This window comes from Conger conger, chromosome 2 (assembly GCF_963514075.1).
Source record: "Conger conger chromosome 2, fConCon1.1, whole genome shotgun sequence".
Taxonomy (NCBI): Eukaryota; Metazoa; Chordata; class Actinopteri; order Anguilliformes; family Congridae; genus Conger; species Conger conger.
The window spans coordinates 64,170,075-64,182,482 of record NC_083761.1 but is presented as its reverse complement, the minus strand read 5'-3'; the positions used below and the strand labels follow the sequence as shown (position 1 = coordinate 64,182,482).

General features: G+C 38.6%; 1 protein-coding gene across 1 annotated transcript in view; it reads right to left on the bottom strand.

The window, feature by feature from the left end:
* The window catches only part of dnah9 (dynein, axonemal, heavy chain 9), a 124,391-nt gene that overhangs the window by 50,987 nt on the left and 60,996 nt on the right, over positions 1 to 12,408 (bottom strand). Inside the window, exons 42-49 of the mRNA XM_061223225.1 lie at positions 10,987 to 11,148; positions 10,193 to 10,389; positions 7,704 to 7,866; positions 7,405 to 7,528; positions 5,738 to 5,880; positions 5,064 to 5,225; positions 4,533 to 4,766; positions 254 to 514 (exon numbers count right to left, since the gene is read on the bottom strand). Of these exons, the coding sequence (XP_061079209.1) occupies positions 254 to 514; positions 4,533 to 4,766; positions 5,064 to 5,225; positions 5,738 to 5,880; positions 7,405 to 7,528; positions 7,704 to 7,866; positions 10,193 to 10,389; positions 10,987 to 11,148 (1,446 nt within the window). The remainder of the gene's footprint in view (positions 1 to 253; positions 515 to 4,532; positions 4,767 to 5,063; positions 5,226 to 5,737; positions 5,881 to 7,404; positions 7,529 to 7,703; positions 7,867 to 10,192; positions 10,390 to 10,986; positions 11,149 to 12,408) is intronic.

The following is a 12,408-nucleotide window of genomic DNA, read 5'->3' as shown; positions in this document are numbered from 1 at the left end:
TATGCATCAGTAGATTTAGACTGAGGCTGAGATGTTCTTTTAAGCCCTGGAAATAGATATGACCAGCACAATACAGCCTGCTATGCTATGCTGGCTGACATTGGTGGCTGTTTCTGAAGGAAAATGATTGAAAGCAGCTCAAGACCAGTAATCAGTTTGAGGGAAAGTTTTCTGCATCCTATATTCTCAGTCCAGCAGCCATCACTGCTGGCAGATATGACATACTGCTTGACAAAGGCTCCCAGCTTGTTACCTTGTTCAAAGTGTTGAGAGCCTCCTGTGCAGCAATAAGGGCTGGCTCCGCTTTGGCCAGGTCCTCCTCACAATCCCGCTGCTGCTTGCTCACCACCACAGCGATCTGTGCCACCTTCTGCTCCTCCTCATCGGCCACCGCTTTCTCCTTGCTCACCTTCTCCGTCTCCACCCCCACCACCTGGATCAGCTTGTCTGCATCCTCATTCTTCTGCTTCAACTCCACTTCCTGGGCAGCAAGCTTGGCCTTAAGGTCATCCACCTGCCAGTGTAGAAGGTAGGGGAAGACTGAGTTAGGAGGGAGATAACCCTAAACCAGGGGATACATCTGTACATAGTTATATCACAACTTTCCAAAAATGCTGCCCGTATATCAAAATATAATGGAAGCCTATGGTAAATAATGTCACTGATATTGACAGATTGTGTTATGCATTTCTAATTGAATTATTCTAGTCTCTTAGTTGAATGTTTTGGTAATGCTGTTTGTTTTGTAGAGCTAGTTTTGTTTACACTTTAAAAAGCAATCAACAAGTGAAGTATATACACTAATGAATTTGCCATTATCTTCTAATTGCATCTCTCATGTCTTTTAGAGTGACAGCACAACTGTTTTTGTTTTGACTGTTATCTAATCTCAGTGATGTGGCTTTTCTTCTAAAAGTCACAATGGATTTTTAATTGAAAAATATCTCCTCAGAAAACAAGAACAAAAATAATTTTGTGGTTAAATATGACTAATGAGAACCGCTAGTAGTATTCATGAATAGAGCAGCCTTTCTGACTGACAGAGCTTGGGAATTTTATCGGTCCATTGTTGATATCTGCTTTATGCATAAAAGTTCCTCAGTGAATATGCCTGAACACGCTGAACAAATGCCCCAAAACTTGCTAAAGCAACCAAGGAGTTTATTCAGGGCCAAAAAGTGGTGTTAAAGTTTAAAGTGATGTTGAAAAACAAGAACACATTTTCACTGATATCACACTAATAAAGCATGCCTCTCATTTAATAAACATACGTACAGTTAAATTAAATACATGGTTGAATTAACATATCAGTTAACTTGTAAGAATATAAATTATTACTCACATGTGTATGTAAAAACTAAGAACTAAGTCAAAAATATGGAGTGAACCCAGTACCCTGTCTGCAAGAAGTACATATGTCATTGTGTTTCATCTTAGTCAAGTGAGACACCAGGACACTTCCCTTTATGATGGTTATGCGTGATGGAAACACCTGCCGGATACATTTCCTCCTGCATCTGAGTGCGGTGTCTGACTGTGACTTAGAATAGTGTTCTTTCGTTGAAGATGACAGTTCTGACTGAAAATCTATTACCTTACTCCTGCGCCTATCAATTTTATCTGTGAACATAAAACACTTTCCTGAAGTGGGAAACCTATGTAAGTTTCTCCCTGGGTTATTGACTCACATTGATCATGATATAAAATGTCTTTTGTTTGTTTTTTTAAAGGCATTTTAATCACTTTTAACTATGTACAGTACACATTCTGTGTTACAAGTTCGGGTACAAACAGTTTCTACTGTTTTGGAATTTTCATCTGCTATACACTTGCATAAAGTAAAAAGTGTTTGGATCTGCCCAGCTGTTATCACAACAGAGATGTCCATGGGGAGTAAAATTGAATTTACTTTCGTATATTAATATCAGAGAAGGAAATTTGTCAAACCCATTAAGGTCTAAAAAGCACAGAGTAAGTGCTTCTGCATTAATATGCCTCAGGGGTGACACATCTCTACACTGACTAGTGCAGCTTTAATTTGTGTAGCAGGCAACAAGAGAATCAGTAAATAAAGACATTCTGCCATAACAAACATATATCTTTGGGGCTTTGGTTGCAGCCCACTCTTAACCCATTAAAACTACCGACAATGATTCACAATGCACAGAAGAGAATGTACTACATGCCTCAGGAATACTAATCTGATAACTTCAATATATAGCTTTCACATTATGCCATACAGTATATTATGTAGCAAAGCTTTTGGTCCTGGACAATCAGTTTAATGTGTCCTCCCAATTCCCATCATGATTGTATGTATGTATGTATAGCTTCATAATCCCATATAATCGGTGACTACTTTTAACACATCCATGCATTGACTTCCTTTGATCCACAAAGAACTAAAATACAGATTAAAAACTTTTTGAACTACATAATCTGTTTTACAAAGTTGCATTTCTTGATCTCTTGAGACACTGCAAATATGCAATATTCTACTGCCAGTTCCCACAGGCAGGTCCCACTCATTTACCTAATGGATAAAACCTCCAGGCAGCCTTTGAGGGCCCGGTCCACATGTTTCTGTATCTGATTTGTAGTGGTTAAGCAAAACAAGCAAATGTTTTTATTTCTTACCTTTCACCATAATTGCAGTGATCACATGCATTTATAGGCCCATATGCTGAATTTTCAAATGCATATGTGCTTTGAAACCTCTTAAGCAATCAGGTTACCCACTGACAAAACAGAGCTGACACAGGTCTACAATCTGGACTTATTATGGAGATTTACGGGGAGATAACCACCCTAAACAATGTGCTCTGAGACACAGAAATGTTGCTGACGTCAGTGACCAAACTCTTAGGAGGCTGCTTTGTAAAAGATGTACTGAGCTGTTGTGCAACAAATGCAATGCACTTGAGAGCAGCTTGTAAGCAGGATCCACTGTTATACACCCATATATCTTCCAGCTGAGACCACAATTGTAACAACCAGGGGGAAAACACAGAGCGATACTGAGATATGAAATATGTGAAAAGGCAGATCAATAACTCCACTGTCAGGGGGGAAGAATCAGCACACATTCTTTGTGGAATCAATGTATTGAACTACTTAGGGAAACACAGGCAAAATGTGAACAGGGGAAAAGATAAAGCAAAAATTCTGAGACTCTAACTGACCGCATTGGGAAGTGATCTAAATGCCATGATTGACTTTAAAGCAAATCATATGGGAGGTGAATGACACTGACAGAAACACAGGGTAGTGATAATAATAATAATAATAATAATAATAATAATAATATCTAGGGTTTTGCCGATCATATAATTTTTTATGTTTTATAACATAAAACTAGCTAGCTACAGCTAACGATCTTGGCATTTCACAGTGCTTCTAATTCAGTTTATACAGGTAGCAGTTGAAATTGTACTTCCCTCTAGGGTCTTTCAGCGAACTTATCCCTGGTTATGGGTATGCACTTTGTTGTACGTCGCTCTGGATAAGAGCGTCTGCCAAATGCCAATAATGTAAAAAAAAAATATACAACAAGCATTAAGATTTGCATCACGCAAAGCTAGTCAGAAAGCACAATGCTAGCTAATGTTATAAGCTAGTCCATTCACCAGGAGACGGGTGTCAGTTAGTCTCCTTTCATCCACTCTCTTCACCTCTAAAAATCTAGCTCGCCCTTGAAGATCCTGTATCCCTTGTTTTCGTCAACCCCAGTTCCACTCAAATCACTCATGGGCCCAAATTTGAAGATACTTGTGACTAGACTGTACACAAGTAACTCCTTCTCAAACAGTGTAAAGCGAGGTCCCTTTCCAGCTCAGCTCACCAGATGAGAAATATTAAACAAGCACCCATAAACATTTAATGTTATGTCAGAGCATAGACTCTTGGGTGGTACGTTCTGAGGTGATTTCTAAGATGCTAGACATGCTAGACTGCTTTATGGGTCTTGTTTTGCACAAATTCAGCAGATCGGTTCATTGTGATTGTATGGATTTCCATCTTCATTAGGTTTAAATCCAAAATGGGCCAAAATTGGGAAATTATGTTGAGTCTGCAGACATCACACATCTCCAGAAACTAGGAAACTTGCATCATCCCATTGCAAATCTTCTTCCATTTGTGCTTTCTTCTGCTCAGTCTTTCACAACCCTCCTGGATCACCCCTTTGAGGGTTTATCACCTCCCCAGGCACATAAAAGTATGCACATTGAGTATGTACAACTATCATACATTTGCAATGTGTCAGTCTGGCATTCTCATTTACATTCACAGACTTGCTTAGGGTATGTTTCGGGCCAAAGGCCTCACTGATGATTGACATCAAATTCAGTCAATCCAGGTTTGAAAAACTCCATAACCTTTTTGTCAGAGGCGAGGAGAGTAGCAGTAGAACAGTAATAAAATCAGGAATTTCACAAATGAGAGGCGACCACTTAGGTTGACATTTCCTAAGTGTTAGGTTTCCAAAAATGTAAACAAGCAGAGGCATTATGCAGCACGGTTTAATGACACACCTGAGCAGAAGTGCTGTTGAGCTTCTCCAGGCCATTCTCCAGTCGTTCCATCTTGCTGGTAAGGTCTTTCCTTTTCAAGGCAAGCAGGTTCTGATATAGTTTGATCTGCTCCAGAAAGGACTTGGGTGTGGTGTAATTGTACCGACGGTCATTGGCCAAGTAGGCTTTTGAGCTGTCATTCACGCTTGTATGAACATAAGCCATGAACTTGCTGATTGAGTCCTTTACCTCTGGCTATATATGTGAAAATAAAAATGAAGAATATATCATTAGTTTGCAATGGTCAAATACTCATCACCCAATTCACAAGTGGCATTTTCCCTTAACTGTTCCACAACTGTTTTCAACTAGATAGCTGTTAAATCAAATTTGGTCTACCATTTGGTTAAGCAGGTTAAGGGTTTTAATAGTATGAATATTACGAATGTATCTTGGGATTCTTAATAAATTAGCAGAGTGATTATAGACAGGTCAACAGTGAGCAATATACAGACCGACAGTTGCCAGTAAACATTAGTAAGGTATACAAACCTCAATGTTCTCCACCTCCTGGAGGAAGCGCAAGCTGACCGATTCAAGGGCCTCCTGGGGCCACTCGTGGAACCAGTCAATGGCCGTGCAATTGACTACAGCTGGGAACTTCCTGCTGCGTACCCTCAGCTTGTTACCCACAGGGGAGAAACAGAGGGCCACCTGCAAGCGAGGAAAAGGAGAAGGAATGAAAATGTGTTTAATGTGTGCTTTAGAAAAGATGGACACCAGGGATTCCTTAGTTTACTATGCATGCTTAAAAACAAGCCAATTTTAACACCAGTGGAGGTCCAACAGCAGCATTTAATAACTGCAATCTGGTGGTAAAAATGTAAAAAAGTATTGTGTCTTGCTTATGGCTTTGCAATATACTGTGTTGCAACCGTGTGTACCATGAATACTGATTTTTTTCCTTAAATAGGATCAGTTGTGTCTTGAAAGCACATGTCATGATTATAACTATGCACATCAGTGTGAGAAACAGGAGGCAGTAGTTCACCACATGATTAAATACAGTATTCATTAATTAATTCCCAGCTGGCAGTCAATCTTTGGTTTGATTTTTTAACTATTATTGAAAGGCTGCTGATTATAAAATAATCAGCAACCAACTGACTGGGTCCTGATGTAAGGAAATTCAATGTACATCTCAGGCACACGTGGGACAGTCTCACCTTGAGCTGCCTGCGCACACGATCAATGAAGAACTTCCAGCAGTTTTCTCGAGTGTCCATCAGTCCGAGGCCTTTGACCTCATTTCTCACACCTCCTATGATATTTTCCACTTCATCATCAGGAAACAAATCTGGGATTTCACCTGCAGTTAAGCATTAAAAGGGCAAGATTAAAGAAAATGTAAATAATAGACAATCAGTTGCCATTGCTTTTATCATGGGTAGTGATTTAAAATGAACCAAAGCTAATTTTACTATTTGCACTTGCTCATAAAAGTTGGGACTGTAAACTAGCATTTTGACCACATATATTGATTTAGTGAAAAAAAAAAACAGATTTGTGCATGGCTCAACTTTCAAAGTTTCCACCATATATTGTTCGGGTTAACATTTAACACCTAACATTTTCACCATGACTACTTCTTCCTACATGTGCTTCACTTTGTTTGGAAGTAAGATTCATGACAATTCTATATTCCTGCAAAACAAATTATCATCAGATTAATTGAAAAGTACAGCACATTACTAATGTTCAAAGGTGAAGGACAAGCTGGCAAGGTTAGCTAGCTTACTGTGGGGTAAGCAATCATGTTTTGAGAAACTTAGCATACAATTTTAATTGAATTTCATACACTAGGGTCCCACTTGGGCAAGCAATCACGTCTTGAGGAACTTACCATACAATTTTGATTGAATTTAATACACAGTAATCATGCTGTTATTATAATATTTTTTTCTTACAATTTTTTGTGTTTTGTAAATATCATAATACCGTGATACCAAAAAACTTTGATATTTTTGGATAAGGTTATCATACCATAAAAATCTCATACCATAAAACCCCTAATTACAACTATAAATCTTTGATGAGGACTTCACAGGTCACATGGTCTGTGTGAAACAATTAATATACACTCAATGAGCACTTTATTATGTATTTATTAGACTTAGACTTTTTTTACTTATTGGTCTTCTGCTGCTGTTGCCTATCCACTTAGAGGTTTGACGCATTGTGTGTTCAGACATTCTCTTCTGCATACCACTGTTGTGATGTGTGGTTATTCGCGTTATTGTCACCTTCCTGTCAGCTTTGACCAGGCTGGCCCTTTTCCTCTGACCTCTCTCATTAACAAGACATTTTTGCCTGCAGAACTGCTGCTCACTGGATGTTTTTTGTTTTTCGCACCATTCTCTGCAAACTCTAGACTCTAGATCAGCAGTTTCTGAGATATTCAAATCACCCTGTCCGGCACCAATATTCATTCCACAGTCAAAGTCACTTATATTTATTCCCCATTCTGACATTTGGTCTGAAAAACAGCTGAACCTCTTGGCTATGTCTGCATGCTTTTATGCATTCAGTTGCTGCCACACGGTTTGCTGATTAAATATTGCATTAACAAGCTGCTGTACAGGTCTACCTCACTGAGTGTATAGCATAATAAAATAAAAATGAAGACAATGGGGTTTATTTAGAAGAGCCACTGTGTGCCAAAATAATAATAATAAAAAAACATGAATGCTCTAATTCATATGATTTGATGTGACGGATTTAGACAAAAAATGTAAGGTACAAAATGAAAGGTGACTGAAAGTAGATGAAAACAGATTGTTAAACACAGGTCACATTATTACTATTCATACGGTGTATCTCTGAAACCTGTTACCTGAAGCCAAGAGATCATTGACAAGAACAAGGAATTTTTCATCTGCAACCTGGGCATCAGTCATCATGAACACAGTTCCAATATTCTTCACCCCAGCTTTGATGTACAGTGCTGCCAAATCATTCTAAAACAAAAACACAGGTATTATGCTCCTTTACTTATAAAACACCACCACTCTGAAACTATCACATAACCTTGTTATTTCATGTACTGGGACATTTAAGCAATTCAATACACTGTCCTTGTGGGTCAGGGCACTCACTAAATGCTCACTAAAATCTCCATACATATGGCCCTACCTTAAGGTCAACGATGCCATATCCTTTCTTCAGGGTAATCTGAAACACTTCCAAAGAGCTTATGAATGCTGCAAGCCGCGTCAGGCTCTGTTTACCGCTGCCACCCACTCCTACGAGCAGAGCATTCCCTCTGGGAGACTCCAGGATGCGGTTGATGCGACAGCTTCATGAGAAGATTAAAAAGTGAGAGCGTTGACTGAGAAGGATGGGAGGTGAATCAGAGAGCAGGAGAAAAAATATACATAGAAAAAGCAGATATACTTTTAAAATAAAATTATGGAACACAAACATGCACACAAACACACACACTGACAGACAGACACACACACATAGATGCATGCACACACACAATATATATTTATACAGATGCTCTGCCAGGGGGCTAGCTGCCATAAGTTCTCTTCACCATATGAAATGAATGTTCACTTGGATTCAGATCAGGCAAGTAACTTGCCAAGTCAAGAGTTTTTCAGTTTTTAGCTTTGAGAAACTTTTTTGTTGCTATAGCAGTATTTTCGGGATCACTGTCATGCTGTAGGATGACACGCCATCCAATGAGTATGGAGGCATTTGGTTGTACTTGAGCACACACGATACTTCTGTACACTTCACTTAATTCAGCTGCTGCTAACAGCAGTCACGCTATCAGTGAAGACAAGTGAGCTAGCACCTGAGGCAGCAACACTGTACATGCCAGAATTATGACACCCCCACCACCAAGTTTCAGAGAGGAGGGGGTTCTTTGGATCTTGGGTAGTTCCTTTTGGCCTCCACACTTTGGTTTTGTCATCGCCAATCCAAGTGAAGCTTGATCACATCTGTCCACAAGACCTTTTTCCAGAACTCTGCATGTTCTTTTAGGTAATTCCTAGCTAACTGTAACCTGACTTGTGTTCAAGATGGACGTTATCTAGTGTTAGTTAACATTCTCGAACATATTCAAACTTATTTCTGTTCACTATGGAAGGTAATGCGAGGCAAACAAAAATGACTGCTAATAGGGAAAAAATTCAAATAAACCACAGGTAAGCAATGAATCAACTAGCTGGCATTATTCATTTTTCACATCCATTTGTATTCAAAAGGTGTTGGCGAACTAAATGGAATGTTCATTCAAAATTGTTCAACAGTAACTGTTTGCTACAAACATAATTCACCACAAATATTTGCTGCCTTGAATACACGTCTGGTTATCCTTTGTTTGCATTGTTTGGTGGTTTCCATCTAGCAGTGTACTCTTTGTAGTTCTGTTATGAAGTCTTCTGCAGACAGTAGTTACTGATACATCCATGCCTGCCTCCTGAAGAGCGTTTCTGATCTGTCCACCAGGTTGTTGGGAGTTTTTTTTATTAATTATGGTTTTGCTCATAAACTATAGAGGTCTTCCTAATAGTCCCTTTATGATTACTGAGCACACCAGTGCTCTCTTTGTTCTTAATGAAAAAAGCCTAATCAAAAGCCTAGAGTCCAGACTAGATACTGAAAACTGAACACACCTGAAAAACCGTGAAGCCATTTTTCCTAAATATTATGGTTCCCTTAAATTGGGGGACTATGTACAAAAAGGGTCAACCAAAATGTATAAAATTACCCTTGAATAAAACCTAAGATTTGGCACATATGGGACCTGTCATCTGCACAGGCCCACTGAGGGAACTTTGTTTTAAAGCCATTGATGACTCCCAGGGGTTGATCACTTTGGGGAAAGTAAATGTATCCTCTAAAACAAACTATCAAATACAACAAGGATGTGTCAAAAAAGTGTGCAATAGTGTGATATCCAGCACCAGTAGGGAGCCACCACAAGCCTACTCCTACAAGCTTCCTAACTGGAATTGACTGGCATAAAGGAGCTCTTTGTTGCAAAAGGTGACAGGAAGAAAGGATGGCACAAATATTCAAAGAATTCCCTTCTTATTCTAAAAATGTCCAACAGCAGGGTGCCATCGAATTAGCGCACAACACAGCCCCACCACTCCTGCTGTGCATCCAAAACCTTCTTTCAACAGAGTTAGCAGAGATTGCTGGAGCAAATATTAAGGCACTGTATACAATAGCTCTCCTCCGCTGTATTACCGCAAATTGCTGTCGCATACAAGTCCTGCCTTTAAAGCGCAGGATATTGAAGAAAAGTGACATCAACGTAACTTCACACGGTTCCGTGTGGCATCTGTTGCCAGGTCAATCTTACTTTCTCAATCTGTGCACATACACGGCATGCAATCCAAATGGACATATAAACACACAGGCCACATACAGGTCATGTTATGTAAACACAAAACACTATAGACAAAACATTGGATTTAAAAAAAAAAAAAAGGAACCAAAAGCGGATTAAGGAACATTTTCTGACAATATACAGAGTAGTTCAAAGAGTTGTTAGCGCTTTGGGATTCCATAAATTGTGCTATTTATTATTATTATTATTATTATAGATTACCACCTCCACAACCAATCATTTGAACAGTAGGGAGGTTGTTCTTACGTACATATGACACATGGCATCCTCAAAGAGTACGAGGTTCATAGCAGCATTGACTTCATTGTAGTTGTCAAGGGCTTCCAGAAGGGTCTTATTGAGGCTCTCCCATGATTGTATTGGCATGTACTTGGGCTCTCCCATGCCAGAGGCAAAGTGGAAGTACATATTCATGACTCTCGTCTCTTCAAGGGTTTCATCTATATCCTAAAATAAATAAACAGACATGCAATTGTAGACAGATTTATCTTGGCTAACATTTGTCCTTTTAAGTCTGTGAAACACAATGCTATTACACATTTCGTTTTTTACCGCATGAATTCACATTGGCATTCAACATGTTTCACTTGTGTAATAATTTCTCTCCACATATATTTCCCCATGGACAAGAATTCACCATTTTCTGCAACCATCATCTTCCTCATTATGCAACTTGACATGACAGGTAGGCATTGCTACGCTTGTGTAGGATCTGTAATGGTTCACTGCAGCATTACAGAGGAAGAGTTGGGCAGGGCAGGGGTTGTCAGCTTTCTCACTGTAGCATGAACTTCCTGTGATAAACTCCAGGAGCCATGGGAAGAAAACCATTAGAATGTTTTCCAATTTGCTGGACTGGCCTGGTCTTGACAGGCACTTTCTGATTAGCATTCCTTCCTTGAGTTGCTTTGGTCAGTGAAGTCCAGCCAGAGAAACAATCCTTCCAGCGTAATGATTTCTACCACACTCAAGGGTGTGTGAGTAAATTTGTGAGTGTTTGTGTGTGTATGTGACCTCTTTTTATGAAACTTTATAAAAACTCACCTCATAAAACTTTTTTACTGTATCAGACTGCATCTTATCAAAGGCCTCAAAATCCTTTTTGTCCACCATTTTGTCTCTGTAAACTCTGTTAGACTCATGAAGGTAGATTTTCACCAGGTCTTGGGGACTTTTCAAGCAGTCACTTGTGGAAAACAGAATGCCCTACAAAAGGAAACAGTCCATTAAAGCAATCAGTTAAATTTATACATATATCAAACATTATATCATGAATATCCTTGTTACATAGTATGAACATAATTATAAAGTGATTTAAGATACAGTAGGGTCTCAGCAAACAGGCCACTGTGCATCTTATATGTTTTCTATCCATCGATTTCTGATTTTTTGCCATTACTTCTCTTGAAACACAACTATGCCCATCATGGTCAGAGCTCATGAAAGACAGTCCAATGGCTATAATGCATAACAGCATATGGCTTCCTCTACTGTTCATGATTGAACTGCAACAGTAAATAACCAGCAGACTGACAGTAATTAACCTCATTATCTGTATAATGAATCAAACTAACAACTATATATCCTGTCCACCCAGAGTGTTAATTGATTGTGTAAAGTCATTAAATCCGGATTTTCTATAGAGCATATGTGAGAAGCAACCTGATACAGTCACATTTAATAAATTGCTTTGGATATAGGCTGTGGCCAGCTGGCAAAATGTACATGACATTTACAAAAGCATGGTTGTAGCTAGGTAACTTCTCTGAGTAATACAAAGTTGCAGAATGGTAAATATACTTCATCATTACTGCAGAATTCCTATCAACAGACCCTAACGTATTCTCATATTATGTTATCAAATAAGTGCAACCACATTTTTGTGAACATTATATTATTTGATATTATGTATTTAAAGAATAACAATACAAAAAATGGTCCAGGTACATTCCTAACAGACAAATTACAACACTATAGAATAATTTTCATAATGCCGGCAGAGGAAAAACATTTTGTGGTCACATGATAACCTAGAAATAAAGGTAATGAATACAAACATGAAGCATAATTTTTGTTACAGTTACAGTTATGTGTGTAACTGTAACACACAATATGCAATACTAGCACATCACTAATTCAAGATTCAGCATGGGAAGAATCAGAACAAAAATTCACTATTAAGATTCACTCTCAAAAGTAGAGATAGCAGAAAGGTGAGAACAAGCCATATGTTCATTTGTAAACACAAGTCTCACCCATGCATAATGTACAATGCTTGTACTTTGTTGACACAATCACATGCTATCATTCATTTTAACCATTTCCAGAATAGGATCATGAGCAGAACAATGGAATATTAATGGGAAAATTTGAGATTTTAAAGATCGGAAATTATGACATTTTCTGAACAGATGCTTATGTATGCAAACATATTATTATATGCATAGTGCCACTGCCACCTGAGCC